At 39.2% G+C, this 18898-nt stretch overlaps 2 protein-coding genes across 3 annotated transcripts; one reads left to right on the top strand and one right to left on the bottom strand.

Moving 5' to 3' along the window:
• Nucleotides 1-951: 951 nt before the first annotated feature.
• Nucleotides 952-9207, bottom strand: brd9 (bromodomain containing 9). The gene is made up of 17 exons (XM_030750800.1): nt 8947-9207; nt 8249-8469; nt 8041-8163; nt 7816-7945; nt 7662-7719; nt 4634-4772; nt 4414-4524; nt 3548-3735; nt 3301-3433; nt 3005-3080; nt 2796-2891; nt 2585-2717; nt 2386-2497; nt 2218-2274; nt 2014-2119; nt 1335-1505; nt 952-1239 (listed from the first exon to the last, which is right to left on the bottom strand). Exons 1-17 carry the CDS (start codon nt 8993-8995, stop codon nt 1139-1141), a joined length of 2004 nt encoding a protein of 667 aa, XP_030606660.1. The 5' UTR covers nt 8996-9207; the 3' UTR covers nt 952-1138.
• trip13 (thyroid hormone receptor interactor 13) lies at nt 9083-14997 on the top strand. Of its 2 annotated transcripts, none has more exons than XM_030750799.1 (14): nt 9083-9242; nt 9424-9507; nt 9783-9942; nt 10045-10171; nt 11324-11379; nt 11472-11562; nt 11653-11725; nt 11831-11894; nt 11969-12055; nt 12197-12303; nt 12989-13142; nt 13662-13774; nt 13870-13939; nt 14030-14997. In XM_030750799.1, the coding sequence occupies exons 2-14, from the start codon at nt 9434-9436 to the stop codon at nt 14123-14125; spliced, it is 1272 nt and encodes a 423-aa protein (XP_030606659.1). In that variant the 5' UTR covers nt 9083-9242; nt 9424-9433; the 3' UTR covers nt 14126-14997. The 2 variants fall into 2 exon arrangements, with proteins under 2 accessions (XP_030606659.1, XP_030606658.1); XM_030750798.1 differs by having other exon boundaries at nt 9087-9273.
• Nucleotides 14998-18898: the final 3901 nt, after the last annotated feature.

Here is an 18898-nt window from a genome sequence, read left to right as displayed (position 1 = left end):
GCCTCACCCAGGCCTGATCACTGCCAGACCTGCTGAATCAAGAAGTCACTTAAATAGAACCTGTCTGACTAAGTCAAGTAGGTTAAAAGATCCCAAAAAGCAGCACATTCCAAGATCTAAAGAAACCCTTTCCACACTCATAGATGTAAATGCCCTGCATCAGTCTGGGAAGGGTTACAAAGCCATTTCCAAGGCTTTGGGATTCCAGTGAACCATGGTTAGGGCCATTATCCACAAATGGAGAAAACTTGGAACAGTGGTGAACCTTTTCAGGAGCGGCCGGCCTACCAAAATTATGCCAAGAGCACATCAACAACTCATTCGGGAGGTGGACCTGGACAACCTGCCGTGACTGATGGAACCATGAATTCTGCTCTCTACCAGAAAATCCTGAAGGAGAATGTTCAGCCAGCAGTTCATGCACAGAAGCTCAAGCACATTTGGGTTATGAAGTAGGACAATGAGCCCAAACACACCAGCAAGTCCACCTCTGAATGACTCAAAAAAAAAAAAAAAAACCCAAAATGAATGTTTTGGAGTGGCCTAGTCTGTCTAGACTTAAATCAGATTGAGATGCTTTGGCATGACCTTAACCAGGCCATTCATGCTTGAAAACCCTCCAATATGGCTGAATTAAAACAATCCTGGAAAGAAGAGTGGGCCAAAATTCCACCACAGTGATGTGAACGATTATCAGTTATTGCAAACACTTCAGTGCTGTTCTTGCTGCCAAGGGTGGCATAACCAATTATTAGGTTTAGGGGCAATTATTTTTTCACTCTGGGCCAAGTAGGTTTGGATAACGTTTTCCCTTAATAAATCAAATCATTATTTTGTATGAATTCCGATTATCTTTGTCTTTTATCTTTGTTTATCTGGAAAAAAAAAAAAATCAGGAAGGAGACAAATACTTTATATCAGAATAGAGATTTGTCTTTGACAACACACATATTTACAAACACGGGCACAAGCATTTATTTTTCCAAGTACAAAAACTTACAATTACACACAATTTGTACACTTATGTTCAGTCTTTATCAAAGGTCTGAGGCTTCTGCTGTCATCACTGTGTTTAACAGTCCATCACAGAGTACCCAGAGTCTTTACCAACAGGATAACAGAGCGGCAGTGTGTGCGGTCAGCTGTTGGCTGTGCTCTCTGGCTCCGGAGACTGCAGGAACTCATAGGGATCATGAAACATTTCAGACTGGTCCCCAACACCCAGGTGAGAAGGGCTCCCTATGGATAAACAAAAACATGGTTCTTATGTTGTACCGTTGGCACTAGTGGCTCATTTGATATCATTATTATAAAAAGACACTTGTTGAACATACCCAAGTGGTGCTGGTCCCTCTCTGAGGCATTGGAGAGAGAGGACAGGTTAGATGAGGGTCTAGAGCCAACTCTGTCCACCTGGGCCTCTTGGAACTCCTGCAGGAGTTTGTCAGCATCATCAAAAGGCTGCTGGCCCTCCTCATTACCCGGCTCTTTTTTCACCGTTTTACCTGATATCAAAAAAAGATGAGTCCACTCTAAGATCTTAAATAAACAAAGCAGTAAAAAAAAATTAAAATAAAGCATCTCACGTGAGCTTAATAAGAGTGCACAAACATAAACAACTAAACTGGGAAAAATGTGCACAATTCTGTCATTCTTCTATACCCATTGCTATACAAGAGCAACAAATCATACAAATAAATAAATATGATTCAGCTGTTTTGTTAGGCAGAACATGATACATTTTCCAGGAGAAATTTCTTTTAAATGGAAAAGAAAGTGAAGCATCAACATTTCTGTTCTTTGTCCACGAAGGACACATGACTGCTGCGTGTGCCGAAGAATAGTAAGCATGTTTACATGGAAATAATGCTCTTTATTCCTGCAACTCCAAATATTTAACTGCCCCTATGGTAAGGGTATGTTTACCTTATCTTATCTAAATGTCATTATAACTGAGTTGTTGATATATAAACGTGTATACAGTTATACAATGTGTTGATAGAAGATACTCACCTAATGAGTTAAGCATGGTAATATCCAGAGACATATCTGGGTACGTCTTCATTGACATGAAATCCAGCACTGAACCGCCCTCTCCCAGGCCAGCTCCATCTGCCATCTGAACAGAAAATACCCACTTTGAATTAGTTGGTCAAGTCGGGTGGAACAAGCAAAACAATTATATTACAGTATCTCCTTTCATGAGCCACAGCATACCTGCATATCACAGATGTTGGATTTGGTTTCATCAGGTTTCAGCATTATGTTTCTTTTCTGAAATGTTTAAAAAAAAAGAAAGAAAGAAAGCTTCATCCATGCAGCAGAGAAACTAAAGTCTTCTTTAAGCCATCAGAAAAAAGAACAAGTAGAAAACAGAAGCTGTACCTGTCGTATCTGATTGACAGCTTTCGTGTGATCACCTGCAGTCATCTTGTCCAGAAGGCCATCGACCCAACGCTTGCTGACACCTCCACAGCCCTTGACAAACTCTTGTATACTTAAGCAGTGAAAAAAGGTGAAGAAAAATTAAAAGCTGACTGCAACTGGAGACTTTATCTGTGCAAGCAAAAAAACGATCACCTACCTCAGAGCGCACTGCACCCCTGTGTCATCTCCATAGGCTGAATAGAGCATGTCCATCTCATCAGGTAGCAAATCTGGAAAGACGGAGTTCTTCTGAAGGCTTTGGATGTTATAGGCACTGCTAAGAAAGGTCACTACACAGAGAAAGAAAAAAAAACATCTTAAAAGCCAAGAACTAACATTAATTAAATCAAAACAATTATGCCACATACCTTTGTGTCTCCTGTCATCTTTAAAGCCCAGAGTTGTTAATCCAGGCAGAAGCTTATTTGACAGAGAACTCAGATCAACTTTCTGGGTCTCCTCCTCTGCAAAAAATAAATCAAACTGGCTTCTTACAGACAGATCACATATTATAGTGAAGTACTAGACAGCACAGGGTTTTAATAGATATATAAAAGTTTGTGTAGTGATAGCAAACCTTCTGCATCAGCATCGAGTTGATTTACAACCGTATACAAAAGAGAACCGTCAGGCTCTTTACGCAAATACCCCATCTGAAAACATGAAACATCAGGTTAAGCTTACTCATGGAAAATAAGTAAGGCTTAAAACCTTAAGTATTCAAATAGCAAGCCCCCTTATCTTTGTGATATACGAGTGTCAGCGCCTATTTTCACTCTGTCAGTTCTAATAATAAAAAGAGCTGTAGCTTGTAGAAACATTACGTATAACTGGAAATGTGTGGATGATCATGCAGTAAGCGCAGAGCAGAACCTTGGAGTTTGGCATGTATCTGTCGATGCGGTCCCGAGCTTCATCTGCAGAATGTTCAACCAGTGCCAGAACATGCTCCTCTGCCGTGCTGTCAGTCAAGCTGCAAGCGTTTCCCTCTGGTTCATACAGGTAACTGAGACGGTAGAAATGTTACGCAGTATTATTACACAGGAGAGGTGTTGTGTGACAGTCTGAACATGTGTGAAAAAGTAAAAGTCACAAACTCTAGACACTATTTAGGAAATACCTGATAACTTCCTTCATGTCTTTGGCTGGCTGTTTCCTGGACTTCTTTGCAGATTCCACTGGAATGCGGATTGTCTCTGGAGGAGGTACATCAGCTGTCAGATCTTCATCCCCCAAAATGGCTGCCTGCTGAGTAATATCCATGTCCTGCATGAATGACATGCTGCGCTTCAGAGCCAAAAGCCGCTCCTGGACGACGAGTAGAAAGAAGAAAAAAAAATGACACATCATTTAGCTTCATGGAAAAGAAATGACAAGGAATAAAAGGAGTGATAAAGAGTTTGTGCTGATTCTAATAAAGTTTGACAATATAAAGAAAATGTTTTAGATTTATGGCATCAGCATCAACGTGGAGCACCGAGGTTTAAATTACTAGTGACACTGGATAACAACATTTGCATTTGATTGAATGTTGTTCACATTAATGTCACACTTCCTGAATTATGTTCTTTGGATTACAACACCCAAATCAGTTTTATTTATATGTGGGGCTCGTACAAGTCCGCTACCAAAAATAGCTGCACTTTGAATATATTCCACAACTGTTAGCGACATCCTTCGTGACATGTTGCCATGCTGTTCCTCTCAACTCTATTTAAATGTACTAATTTAACCTAAAAATGAGAACTAATTAAGATGTCCTTTTTTCCTCTTTGAGAAATCAACAGACAGGATTCCCTTTGTACTTTACAATCCAGTCAGCATATCACCTCTGCTCAAGAGATATTTAAAATAGGTTATTAAAAACTGATAAAGCATATGAGTAACAGTTAGTACAATGTGATGCACACATCAAAAAAAAAACATTACTGTGCTGTTATATTATTTAAAAAAAGTTTTTGCCTTTGGTTTGTGTAATCTCATTACCTTGCTCATCATCTTGAATCCTGTATGAAGCAGTTTCTTTGCAGCCTTGTAGTAGACAGTCTCTGGTCGGTTGTATACCATGGCATTGTCACACATCAGTTTAAAATCAGCCTGAGGAACAAAAAGTGTTCAGTCAGGTATGAAGGCTGCGTACATACAGAGTATCATTAAACCTGGGGAGAAAATATCCTTTGCAATGTGTTTTTAAAGGTATCCTCACCTTAAATTCGGTTACTGTGTTATATTCATTGTTTCTAATCTTGTCTTTCATAGTGCTGAAGTCCATAGGATGTTTGATGATCATTGAGTAACCAGGAGCAATTGCATCTGTTACTGGAAATGCAAAGAAACCATGGGATCTTTCCTGAAAGATGAGCAACACACCATCACCGTTATTGAATACATCAGTTTTTAGACTTGTTTAGACTTGCCCATGTGTACATAAGTGTTCTTATGTGGTCAAGAAAGTCATCCTCGAGGTCGAAATGATCATTATTAATGGATCTTGTTGTACTTTGATCAAACAGACCACTTCATAATGCAGCCTTATTCATATGCCACATTTTGCAATCTATGATTGACATATGAGCAAATTCACATGCCACAAACAGGACTCACCCTCAATTCTTCAAAAGATTAATAATTTATGATCAAATAGACTAATAACTGAAACCATGTCAATATTTATTGCAGTGTTCAATATGTAGCATGCAGGTGCCGCATGACACAACAGCATATGCAAAATATCCTATTTTCAGAGCACCATTAGGCCTAAAGGAAAGTCATGAAAAATACCCTCCCTAGGAGAATATATGTGCTTATTTATGCTCATGCTAATCTGCCAACTGGACCGTTGTAGATTTTATATGCAAAGGTGATATTTTAACTTTGTTAAAAACAGTGTTACGCAGCATTAGAATAAAAGGGTTTCTCTCCAAACATCCGGATTTATCCTGAAAGAAAAAACTTTCAGCACATACACTTACACACTCACAAACAAAATTATTTTACAAAAAAAAACCCCCAAACTACAAGGATCATATCACCACCCCCCCCCCCCCCCCCAAAAAAAAAATCATGATTCTTTATATCTTGTTTGTTTCAGACGCAATGAAACATCCCCACAGCATAATACTCTCACCACTCTCCTTCACTGTGTGGATGCTGTCCTTTGGGCTGTATGCCTCTCCATTCTTTCTGCAAACGTAAGCAGTATTTCTATGGCCAAAGAGCTATAGTTTCATCTCATCTGACCAAAGGACGAGCTTCCAGTATGCATAATCTTTCTCCCGGCTGTCCTTAGCGTACTTCACTTCCTGTGCAGGGAACTGCTGGATTGCCTTCTTTAAGACTACAATTCCCAACTTGATTAAGTCATTCACTAGTGTCTTGGCGGTTGTTCGGGGGTCTTAGACACATCTCTTACAAGTTTTCTTTCCAGAGTCTTTGAAATCTTTTGCTTCCTACCCCTACCAGGATTCTGTATGTACTGTATGGCCCTCTTTGAATTTCTCGATGGTACTTCCCACTCCTGTTCTTGACACATGGAAAACCTGTTATAACTTTGTATATCCATCTCCTCCAATTATTTTTCTCAAGTCTAAACTGATTTCTTTTATTTTTGGCATGATGATCTCTCAAGTGACAGCTCAAACCCTTGCTAAAGTTGTTATACTGTACTTAAAGATAGCCCTCAGTTTTAACTTGATTTTACAAGCTTTGAGCAGTACCAAGTTAAAGCACATTATTGCACAGCAGTGGTTTGTGCTATCCACGGGTTTCTGGAAGAGCACACGTAGGCTGCCATGACAGACTGCTACTTCCGCTGTACGGTTTTATACTTCCGGTTACCCAAAGTTAGAGCCAGAGTTAATGACAAAATTCGGTTACTTTGTGCTGTAACAGGCGGCTTTATTAGTTGGAACATGAGCTCGGATTCAACTTGTGCTGTTGTCAGTTGTCACTACATCAGTCTGTACATTTTTTCAAATTATTTTATTCTGTAAATTTGTTCTTTCCCCCCCCAAATTATACTACCCAGTTGCACATCCTATTACCGTATTTCCTTTTGTTTTAAGTTTTCCTTTAATGTACAGCCTCTTATTTTTTTATGTTATTTTATTTATAGTGTGACACTACAGCATACAGCCTACACAAAGCTTAAACAATGCGTGCCTTCATGTAGACACGTAGCAGTTAGCAAGATGACAGCTGCGTGTCTCCCCGATCACAGCCTTCGGCCAGTCCAGTGTTTCTGTTTCAGTGATCTGAACACTCTGATATCCAGATAATTGATATACCTTCCACAGAATAGCTGCAGCATCACTACATGATTTCCCTAATCAGCGGTACAGGAACAGCTGACTGTCTCCACCACTCCACTTTCCCTTAGCATGACCCATGCTAAGCGCTTAGCTTGGCCGATGCTCTGGCTCGGCTCTACAGCTGCTTTAAGGAAAACAATGTTGCCTTGTTTGATAAGCATTACTTTATTGATTTTATTGCTTTGAAGGTAATCTGGTGCTGTTATAATTACGTGATTCCTCGCCATAAACACCTTGGGAAAAAACAAAGTAACTGATAATGTCGATGTAGCTGACTTCAGGCCATAATTTCATGTCATTTACACAAGTGACAGGTGAGGCACTGTTACCTCACTGCTTGTTAAAACATCCTTGCAATGTATCCACCTCCGATGTGGTACCATTTAGGCCAGGTAAAAGAAACTGCAGTGTTAAAATGTTAAACTGAACGGCAAGTGTGTAAACCCACAACCGTAAACAACGGCGCAAACGGAAGTAAACTACCGGCTTCTGCTATGAGTTATGGGTAATAGCACGAAGTCAGGAATACTGTGGATAGCTCAATAAAAAGATCAGTTTTTCAGGGGGCTATTGACCCTGGCCAGTTTAGTTTTTAGTGTGCAAGTAGAAATAACTTATGCTTTCTAGAGAAAACTAATAGGTTTAGAAATGTTCTGTTGAAAAGTCCTTGCTTTTCAACTTAGGAAATCACTCAACACAAAGCACTTAGGAAATATTTGACAAAAACTTTCTCTATTTCATAGAGATAATAATAATTTTGTCCTCATCTGCATATTTCATTAGAATTGCTTGCCACTGTGTTTATTCTTTATATTTCTAAAGTGTTGGCTAGTTAAAAATCTTAGTAATCGTAATCGTAGCTTTTAAAGGTCAGAATCCTGACGTTGCAGGTGCATGCTGCAAACAGAGTGCATCAGTTCTTACCTCTGCAGCTGCCTCAGAAAGTGTTCCAGCAGTTGTTGCCGTGGAGTGGACTCATTCTCTGAATTGGACAAACATAAACTGAAAAGTAAATACTTTCCCAAATAAAAATGCTTGCTTGTAAAAAATGCCAGTGCCTATAGACAGGCAGTCTTGCCTTGCTGCGTCCGGCATGCTCTGACTGGCCTGTCTCCTGGCTGCTCTACTTCCACCTTCACACTGGGGTGAAACTCCTCCACTTCAGGCTCTATCTCAAACCTCTCTTTCTTCTTTTTCTTCTCTTCTGGCTGAAGAGATACATACAGAATGAAAATAACTTGTCAAAAATAATCACAAAGAATTTATTGGTCACATTATTGAGATCAAGGTCAAGTTTAACCACCTCTAATCCAATACTTTTTGACAGTGTGAATGGTTCAACAGGCCCACCACTACCACTAGCAGCTGTCACTGCAGCCGCCTCTGATTCACTCTGCTCTCGCTCCCTCTTCTTCCTTTTCTCCTCCTGTGAGACGAAAGCCAATTTATTTTTAACTTAAATACCAAATGGTGAATTAATCAAATAGAAGCATGGTTTTTTCCAAACTAACCTTTCGTCGCCTTCTCTCCTCATCATCCACATACTTGTCTTTATCCTTTTCAGACTTTTTCTTCTTTTTCTTCTTCTTTTCTTTGTGGCGTTCTCGCTCATGGTCTGATCTGTCATCATAGTAGCTGGAGTCATGGCCCGAACCAGAGAGTTCAGTCACTTCGCTCCCTCCGACTTTAAGCACAAGCTTCAGGGGCTTCTCAAGAGCTTTGTCCTCATAGTCTACAACCAAAACCAGCAATTGATGAAGGTGATGTTTCAGGTAAAAAGCAGTGACAGAGCAGAAGAGCAGTATGGATGAAGTTGACATTAACAGCTATTTTTTTTTAATTACTTTATACGTCAAACTAGTTATTATCATTAAAAAAAAATCAATAACCTCTTTATTGTTTGTTGTGATTTAGTGATGCATTATTTTTTGTTACTTACAACCACAATCAAATTATACTTTTTACAATAGGTTTTATAATAATGTATAACGTACTAGTGCAGGCAAAAAATAGAATACGTTGTACTGTAACAAAGTAATTAATGCAGGATCTTAGCTCGACAGTATTCCACCGGTAGGCGGATGAATGGATGGATCTAGTATACATCTAGTCTCTGCCAGCTTTAACGCTGGCTAACATAAAGCTAACTGGAACAAAAGCGGCGCTGCAGTGAGCTCTCATTGAGCAAATAAGATGGGCTCTAATGTACCGTCAACTGTCCTCCATTCCGGTTTATGTTTCTTGTGTTTTTTCCCCATGTTTCTGTTTAAATGCTCAAAGTCGTAAATTTATTCCAAGTAGTCCTGGTCGTTAGCCTTAGCCTAGCTGCGACGAGTTAACAATCTTGGCAACAAGAAAGATGGTGGGCGGATGTAATGCCGCAAAAATACTGTATTTCCGGTTCAAACAAAATAACGCGCGGAATTCGACTCGTGACTGTCGACTTCTTCGCCGGCGCAGTAAACCGTTGATAATTAAAACGCACCAGACGTTTGACTAATACAGGTTATCCGTTTGACGACGTTAATGTTTTAAGGTTTGGGTTCAGTTTTGTCACTGTAGCAGGCTGTTTGTTCACATGAGGCAGCTGTGTTAGCCGGCTGGGGTTAGCTAGTTGGCTAACGCGATGTAACTAACACTCTGAGAGTTGCTGTTGTTAAAGCCGTAATTGTTCTGATGTTCACAGTTTTTCGGGAATGGAGGATGATAGGATGGAGATGGAAAAACAGAAGCCAAACATCAATGTGGAGGTTCACGTTAAATCGGACAGGTGGGTAGTTTAACCCTAGTGTAAACCGTTATTAGTAGATCAAACCCATGCACAGGTGAGAGGATCGCAGTTTTCCTGACAAGGGAGCTGGACAGCTAAATGAGATGCAGATAACCGTTTTGTTCCATCACCTGAACTAAAATCACTTCTTTTTACATAGACTATGTTTTAAATTCATGTCACCAATGGTATTGTCATGGTACCGGGCAGAAGTTACAAAAATAAATTTGTCCTTTCTTGTGTTTTGTCTGATTCTTCTCTGTTTCATATTTCAGCACAGCTAAACTGTCTGAGGTGAGGATACATGTTCAGACTTTATTGACTCGTCACAGCATGCTTTTCGGAAACTACAGATGGACAGAGTTTGATGAGGACTTCCTTCAGACGCATGTGGTGTCTGTGACTATAGGTGATCTCGAAGAAGTGCTTACACAGGTCTGTTATGTCAGTTTTCTTTGAGAATGACTGCTCTCTGTGGTATCGCTGTACTTTTTCACAGAAAAGTTTTATATTTATTCATGTTTTTCTCCCACTCAGCCCCTCTATTTAAAGAAGTGCTCTGTGTCTTTTCACATCTTCACTTTGAGCGAGGATGGACCCAGCATGCTCACTTTGGAGGACGATGAGGAGCTTTCAGCGGCCAATCACTGGTTGCTGCCAGCAGGTAACACTGCATTCAGTTCAATTTACTTTATTGTCAATATACAGCACAGCCGGTACGATGAAATTTGTAGTACAAATCAAGGGCACAATATTACACAATACAATATAGATTAAGATCAATATAAAATACAAGCAAATTAGTGACTTATAGGCTATCTGTTATTGATCATAAAGTGGCAGTGTGCAGCGGTTTCTGATCCAGTGATTGTGCCCAATACAGTGTATGCCTGTGCATTTAATAAAGAGCATTCATAACATGCATATGGTCAGAGAAACATTAGAGTTTAACAGATTTACAGTCCTGGGAAGAAAAATAAAGTTCCTGAGCCTTGTAGTGCAAACCTTGAGTCAGTGGTACCGTTTCCCACTTCGCAGGGCATCAAAAAGTATATAGCAATAGTGAGTGGGGTCATGGGTGCATATGGTGGATGTAGTGTTTTTGGTAGATGTCTTTGATGGCAGGTAGCTGGGCGCCAACAGTGTGCTCAACTGCGTTTATTCATATCACACAGTTGCATTGGATCGCAGTCTTTAACCTGCCAACTCTTTAGTACAAAGTATGTGTGATGTCCCTTTGCGTTGGTTTGTGCTCATGAGGCAACAGTGATTTCACAGTTCTAGCAAGTGGTCATCCAGTATTCTGACTGTGGTCATGCAGCTCCCTCCCCCTAAAACCACGCATCCAATAGTAAATATGGTGCTGATGCAAATTATAGCCTGTGTGTTATAGGTGAGAAAGAAACTTTTGACCTTTTCTAGAGTTTTATAGAGCTGTGAAAACCGCTTTAGTTTGTTGAAGTCAGACAGCCAGGTAAGACCTAAAAAACAATGGTGGGCTTTTTTTTAAGTGTAGGTCAAGATGTTTTTTGAGTTTAAACAACACCTCATGTTGGATAGAGAAGGTTGTCTTTGTATGTTCCAACAACATCCATCAGATTATCAGAAAAGACAGTTAATTTACCAGGGAGTAAAAGACTGGATAACACTGATTGACAGTCACTGTACACCTCAAAGGTGGTTTTTAAAAAGTAGGGGGAGAAGAGCTTGGATTCATGTGTCCCTGCTGTCCACCTGTATGCCTGTTGTGCTGCATTATGATATTCTAAATTCCCCTAAATTAAGTGTGTGTGTGTGTGTGTGTGTTTTTTGACAGCTGAATTTCATGGAATTTGGGATAGTCTGGTATATGAGACGGGAGTCAAAACCCAGGTAAAATAAATGAAAGCAGCTTAGGAGTGAAATAAAATGATTTTATAACCTGACCATACTTCTTAACTTCATTTATTTGCCTTTTCCTTCAGCTCCTGGATTACGTCACAACAACAATTTACTTCTCTGACAAAAAAGTTGACAACAACCTGATTTCATGGAATCGTGTTGTTCTGCTTCATGGTAAACATTAAAAAGGGAATTTCTGCAGTGATTGTTATGAATTGAGAATAAAAATGACTGATGTTTCTCTTTGTGTTTTCCCACATTCAGGACCTCCAGGCACAGGGAAAACATCACTGTGCAAAGCTCTTGCCCAGAAACTGTCAATCAGACTGTCAAGTCGGTAAGACCGTCTTCATTCTAGTGAAACTGCTGCAATTATTATGACTACACCTGCTCTTTTTTATTATTATTATTATTTCAAAAATGCGCTCTTTTTCCCCTGCAGGTATTCATATGGCCAATTTGTCGAGATAAACAGCCACAGTTTGTTCTCAAAGTGGTTCTCAGAGGTACACCTGGGTCTCTTTTTTTTTGTTACTAGTATGGTCTATCTGCTGTAACTAATTATTCCTCTTTGTTACAGAGTGGCAAGCTGGTCACAAAGATGTTTCAAAAGATCCAACAGCTGATTGATGACAAAGATGCTCTTGTGTTTGTTCTGATTGATGAGGTAAAACCCCCAAACGAATGGATTATTACATTTTTGTTTACTTTTACATCTTTTATGTTTATCTAAGACAGAAGAACCTCTTGCCAACTCATTGTGCATTGTTGTCCTGTGTGACTGAAGCTGTTTCTGTTTTGTGAACAGGTGGAGAGTCTGACAGCAGCAAGAAATGCCTGCCAGGCAGGAACAGAGCCTTCTGATGCCATTCGTGTGGTCAACTCTGTCCTCACACAGCTGGACCAAATCAAACGGTCAGAATGCAAAGCCGCCTTAGTGATTTATAAAAAATCACTAATTTGTTTTGAGAATTAGCACTTCCAATTCATGTAGGTCATGTCACAGTAAAGGGTGCCTACTTGTTGGGAATGAGTTGCTGCCTGAAATGGAAGAGTTTAAGTATCTTGTGGTCTTTTTTTCATGAGTGAGTGGAGACTGGGGCAGGAGACTGACAGAGAGATTGATGCTGTATTAGTCCGTTGTGATGATGAGAGAGCTGAGTGTGAAAGTGAAGCTGCTGATTTACTGGTCGATATATGTTCCTACTCTAACCTGTGGTCACGAGCTCTAAGCTGTGACTGAAAGAATGAGATTGTACTCCTCTACACTGAAAGGAGCCAGCTGTTGTGTTTTGGGCATCTGACCTGGATGCCTCTTAGGTGAGGTGTTTTCAGGCATGTCCTACTAAGAGGATGCCTTGGGGCAGACCTAGGACATGTTGGAGAGGTTATGTCTCTTGGCTAACTTGGAACATAAACCTCTCGCTGGGACATAACCTCCTTGGGTGGCTAAGGAAAGGACGGTCTGGGTGTCTCTGCTTAAACTGCTGCTAAAATAGATGGATGTATTTTTTTAATTCAAAATCTTTGCATTAAACTTTTATGTTGTTTATATTGTAAACGAGTTTGTTCTGTGTTGACTTTTGGGCTCATATTTTAGACATTCCAACGTAGTGATCCTGACGACCTCCAATGTGACAGAAAAAATTGACTTGGCCTTTGTAGACAGAGCTGATATCAAGCAGTACATTGGACCGCCATCTGAAAAAGGCATATACAGCATCTACCTCTCCTGCTTGTTGGAGCTGATGAAGGTAATCCAGTAATATGGCAACAATTTATATCCAGTGTAAAACACATCAGACTTATAAGTGTTTTGCTTCTGTGTGCTTCCACATTTTCATCACACAAAAAAAAAAAAAACTAGGAAATGAGTGCCACTGTCTTGACATGTTACATAATTATGGCAGCCATGAGGTACAATGCCCACCACGGTATCTAGCCAAAGCCTGTGTAAGTGTTAATGTGGTTGAATGAAAGGCAAACTGTAAATTGCTTTGGATAAAAGGGCTACATAAAGTCCATTTACCAGTCCAGTCCAACAAAACAGAAATCACAACAGTGACATATTTGTTGTATTGTAATGGTAGCAAATTGGCAGGGCCAATATATTGTACAGTATACAAGTACTAAAAACAAAATGACAGCACTAACTTTCAGAAAGTTAATGACAGAAGAATCATAATTGGCAATGGTACATAAGCAACATTAAACTCAGTTTAAAAATATGATTGTTCAGCATGTCTCTGATTCATGATGTTGGATGTACACAGTGCCAAATCATCTACCCCCGGCAGCAGCTGTTCACCATGTTTGAGCTCGAGACTATGGGCTTTGCAAAGAGTGAGGTGTCCGAACATAGTCTAACCCTGAGGAACATTGCAATGTGAGTAAACACTCCAACAATGCAGCAGCACCTAAATCATAGCGTGGGAACAGAAAGAGCCAGGGGCTAATGTTTAGCTTTGATTTTATTTTCAGAAAAAGCAAAGGTTTGAGTGGAAGAGCTCTCAGGAAGTTACCATTTATAGCCCATGCACTCTTTGTAAAGGTAGGAATTTGATTTTTGTTCTCCTGGGAAAAACAAGATTCATATGGATTTTTTTTTCTTTCTTTTTTTAAGTAGTTTGTTTCCCTGCAGACACCGACAGTAACACTTGAGCGGTTTCTGGAGGCCATGAGCCAAGCTGTGGAAAAACAGAAGGAGGAGAAAGCTAACCTGCTCAGCGGTATCTGAACTTACTACAAAGCCCAGAGACCGACATGGTTGTGCCTTGTTTGCAGTTTCCAGATCTATAAAACTTACATCTTTTATAGCGCTTAATCAGTTCAACTGTCAGCACTACATTAAATATATTTACACAAATGCTTTTTTAACAAGTGCTGTCTGTAACATCAAAGTGTTTATTCAGGTAACTTTGCTGGTGCTACTCTCTTAAATGAACAAGACCATATCTATGTCGACAGAAGAATTGTAATTTTAAGATGTAGTCCCCAGTGCTTGAATTTTTCTGTTTTATATGCTATTAACAAATTTGTTTACTCTGTTCTCACTTCCAAAGTATTTCATTTTTATAGCTTTAACGGTTTCATTTTTTTTTTTTAACGTTTCATAATAAGGGAAAGTTCCAAATTTCTTTGGCATGAATTATTCGTGCACAGTTCAGGTAGTGGGTAGTTTTGTTAGAGCGATGTCATTGAAACGGCAGCTTGTGGAAAAGAAATGTCAGTCTCCCAGTGGGACAAAGGCCTCACTAGACAACAAATGAACAAAAGAATATCAAGCATGTTACAGTTTGTTATGAACAGTTAACATTTTTAATGTGTTTTTAAGTGTTCTTGCTAACTGGTCCCATTTGAGGTTGCTTGTTTCATTTCAGCTGGCTGCATCCCCTGTAGACTGGTTTATGCCTGTGCATGAAATCCCTTCATGTAAAAGTGTGAAATCTACACTTCACATACAGTCTGTTCTGTACTGTTTTGTATGTTATGCGGTTTTTTTGTTGTTGTTGTTTAGTTTTTTTGAAAGGAATGTGATCAATTCTCTTTAAACTCTATGTTCATTACATTTTTATTTTGTATATAACATTGTAATAAACAGTATTTTATGATGGTCATCTTGTGCAATGGGATTGGATGCATTCTGGAGCTTTTAACACCTTGAGACCACCACTTGGTGGCGCACACAGGCTGTAATGCAGTTATATGCATGAAAACATTTTTTTTTCTTTTTTTATTACAATATTCTAACTTACATGATTATCTCAGAAAATGCCAAAGAAGTCCCACAAATATAAATATAAAATGTCACCTTAACACAAAGCAAAAAAAGAAGAGTTCTACATTAATATTCCTCTTTCAAGACAGGCCCATAGGGATTCAAAGTGATATATGATTATGATATCAGATGGTGTGCGTTTATATGTTGTGTGGCCATCAGTGTGAACTGAAAAACAAAACAGCTGAAAGATGACTGAGTTTGAAATGCATCAGTCCTGCACACAGTTTACACAAACAGATCAGTGGTTTCGTCGTTCATATGATCATGTTTTGCATTCTATGAATGCTCGGCTGCTTTGCATGTCAGCTGCTGGCTTCAAACAATGTGCCCTTTGTTTGTTGCTGGCAACAGCTTTTTCATTCCACTTCAAAGGTGGATCCTGTGGGCTGTTCCTGAGTGTAAAAGGAAAGCAAATGTTGGATTTGTCTTCATTTGCACGCTCCAGACCTGCTCAATCATATCACTGTCACCTTTACAATGACCTTTGCTGTTTGTTTTGTTAAGCTTCTAAGTATTTATTGGTGGATTTGATTATACTGTCAAGAGTCTATAATTAAGATTTAAAAAAAAAAAAAAAAAACATTTATGCTATAATCAAGACCAACCCAGAATGGATTTCCCCTTATGTATAAAGACACCGTTTCATTAAAGGCTGTTATTTGTGTGAATTGCCCCTTTAGTGCCATGTTACCCTTTATACTGTACCTAATTGTTTGGCTGCCACTATAGCCATTTGTCAGTGAATTTTTAAGTAAGATGAATCGCATGGTGGAGTTCAACTTGTCTCTATTCTGATCAGTGATTACAAAGGTGAGAGAAAAAGGGGGCAGGTAGAGAAAGGGAGAGCTGTAAGAACGGGCATAGTAAATAAAACCATAATTGCTCTGTCTGGAGGCCTTTTTCTTTTGACTGTAGTCTCTCCAAAAGCAGGCAGCTGTTAAAAGGCAATCAAGCCGGTGAAGGAAGGAAAGTCAAAAGACTTATTGTTAGAGGGATTTTATCACTGTTTCAAGCAGACTTAAAATGTCAGAAAACTCCAAACAAAATAAACAGTCTGATGTTTATCCTCTCAACCGTTCAGGTACATTGCTGAAAGCAATGGAATATACCTTCGTGTGCCAATGGTGATTCAAATAGGGAGGGGAATTAACTTACACTCATACTTATATGCATGGTAAGAGTAAACTGAGCAGAGCTGCACATGAACTGTGGAAACTGTCACTCATATCCCCTGAGTTTTTAAGAGGTTATGATTTACATTACTGGCCTAAAAGTGTGACACTGAGTTGATTAGTTTAGAAGTACTCTTCCCCTTTGCCAGTGTAGTAATCCACATCCACAAATACACACTGAGAGCCTATAAAGCTGAAGCTGTGTTATTTTTTCAATTCTTCTGCATGGCATCCTTTGATCACAAACTAGTGCTTTTATCAAAATGAACATTTCCCTTAGAACAGATCCAAGAGTCTCTCTCTGTTCCCAGTCAAGACTGTCCTGTCAGAAATTATGAACAGTTGTTGTTTCTCAAGTCTGATGAGATTTCTGTACCCCATATGTTTGTCATCCGTTTAAGCAGGATGTTAGAAGGCGTAGGAGAACGAGGATGAAGGAGAGACACCTTGTAAAGACTGAATCCTGGGAGCCAGGCTGCATGAAGAAATTGTGATAATTAGGCACAGCAAGTAGGATCAAAGGAAGCTGGCATCAATGAGCTATGCAAATGTCGGCTCGTCCTGTCAACCGCAGACGATGATCTAAGATTTGTGTGTCTTTGAGGAGTCATACAGCAGTCAAAATGATAGAAAGAGCTATATTGCTGCACATTCAAGGTATGGTAGTAAAACTGGAACACTATCGTACCGTACTACCCTCACACAGATGTTTCAGCAGCTCAGCTCCATCCAGATGCAGCAAAAACAAGGTTTAGTGCACAGACTGTGACGTGGCCACAGGATATGGAGGAGTCAGCAGAGTGTATCATAACAGTTTATGACTTGATTTCCATGCAAAGATCAAGTAACATCTTTCTTGATTTTTAAAAGGATTTCCACCAGCGTGGAATATTTACAAAACAAAAACATCAGGTTCACACTGAGCGAGACATTGCTGTAGTAAATTAATGTTTATAGCATGTGGAATGTGTCCTGTGATTGGGCTTTTTTTTTTTTTTTTAACACTGTGCCAAAGGAAACAAACTATAAAAGTGCTGAGGAGCTTTTGAAGTCTGCAGGGCTGAAGTACAACATGTTCTTCCTGGTTCTCTTCAATAAACAATGGTTATCTTTGGCATCTGCGTTGCACATATGAAAAACAAATACTGGAAATTACAATGAGAAGCCTATCAGTGTTCTCACACACCAAACAGACTATATATAATTCTACTTAATACTGATCCTCAATCATTCATTGCACTAAACCAGAATATCTGCAATTAGTAAAGTACTGCAGCATTAATTATGCTACAAAGGTTATATGACCACAGGCCTGTTTGGAGATAATTACTTTTTTCTGACTCAGTTGCCAAGATTTAGTAATCAATGTGTGGCGTTAATAGGCCTGCAAATGAATGTGACTGATAGAACAATGAAAAATAATCGTCATAAATATAACCCTACTGTAAAAAAAAAAAAATGCATGAATGGAGTTCAAACGGAAAATGACACCAACAGAGGACGCGGTTTTGCTTTCAACTACAGCGAGCTGCCAACCAGCCAATGCATCAAGGGAGACATAACCTACAACCGGAAAACAAAAGAATTGGCTCTTCAAAATAAAGGTCGGCCTATGTTAACGTAGAACAAAAAAAAAAAAATGTAAACGGAGAAACAAATGCTCTACATTATGAAAACTACCCGAGGAAGCTTTTTTTTCCGCCACGATATATATATATATATATATATATATATATATATATATATATATATATATATATATATATATATATATGATATATATATGTGGATATATGTGGATATATATGTGTGTGTGTGTCTGAATGACAGAACTTTGAGGAAAACAATCACAGCAACAGTCATATGTAATCGTCAGTGATCATGTTAACATGTTTGCACACATTGCACTTGCAAAAATGCCTGAAACAGTTTCCAGGCTTAAACCTGCAGAATGATGGTGGGTATTTGAAATCATTTCATTTTCAGACTTAGGATGCATTTAATAAATAAGAACAATCAGTTCTTATAGATAATATTCAGTATAAATAATTGCTGTTGATCACAGCAGTACCTGTTGTCAGAGCTGGAAACATTTCCATTTTAAAACCCTTATCCTAGATACATATTTATGTGCCCAATATTGCAAAGCTATTTTGTTCACAAACGCTGAAGCCCCCCACCCCAACAGCTACATTAAAAACAAACAAACAAAATAACCTACACGCTGAGCGCAACTTACGTCAGGGACGTGTTTTATTATTTGTAAAAGTGTGCACCGGAAGTGTCCCCCCTTTTCTGCTACCTTGACGCCCTGCTCTCCAGTCTCTGCGTTCAAGCAGTTTCACATCAGTTAAACTGGAGTAAAGCTGGAAGCCAGACTGTGAGCGCACCCTGACCCACTCATAGATGATCTTAGCGATTTTTTTTATTAGCTCATCTCATCAGTGTCGAGCGGTGCTTCAATGATAGCGCGATATATGTACGCACCTTTGGATGAAGTTGGAGTTTTCTTCTTTCTAAACAAAAACAATGTGATCATGTAGAGTAAGAAGTGGCG

The sequence above is a fragment of the Archocentrus centrarchus genome, chromosome 16 (genome assembly GCF_007364275.1).
Source record: "Archocentrus centrarchus isolate MPI-CPG fArcCen1 chromosome 16, fArcCen1, whole genome shotgun sequence".
Taxonomy (NCBI): domain Eukaryota; kingdom Metazoa; phylum Chordata; class Actinopteri; order Cichliformes; family Cichlidae; genus Archocentrus; species Archocentrus centrarchus.
The sequence above is the reverse complement of the archived record's forward strand: the minus strand, read 5'-3'. Positions and strand labels throughout refer to the sequence as shown.

What these genes read in the sequence shown, in the direction of transcription:
- trip13 (XM_030750799.1), top strand. Translation starts at nt 9,434, where the DNA reads ATGGAGGATGATAGGATGGAGATGGAAAAACAGAAGCCAAACATCAAT. An exon ending in TCGAAGAAGTGCTTACACAG is followed by an intron (nt 9,943 to 10,044) that starts GTCTGTTATGTC and finishes TCTCCCACTCAG; the next exon opens with CCCCTCTATTTAAAGAAGTG. An exon ending in TGTTTGTTCTGATTGATGAG is followed by an intron (nt 12,056 to 12,196) that starts GTAAAACCCCCA and finishes TTTTGTGAACAG; the next exon opens with GTGGAGAGTCTGACAGCAGC.
- brd9 (XM_030750800.1), bottom strand. Translation starts at nt 8,995, where the DNA reads ATGGGGAAAAAACACAAGAAACATAAACCGGAATGGAGGACAGTTGAC. An exon ending in GGAATGGAGGACAGTTGACG is followed by an intron (nt 8,470 to 8,946) that starts GTACATTAGAGC and finishes TTTTGGTTGTAG; the next exon opens with ACTATGAGGACAAAGCTCTT. An exon ending in GATTCAAGATGATGAGCAAG is followed by an intron (nt 3,736 to 4,413) that starts GTAATGAGATTA and finishes CTCGTCGTCCAG; the next exon opens with GAGCGGCTTTTGGCTCTGAA.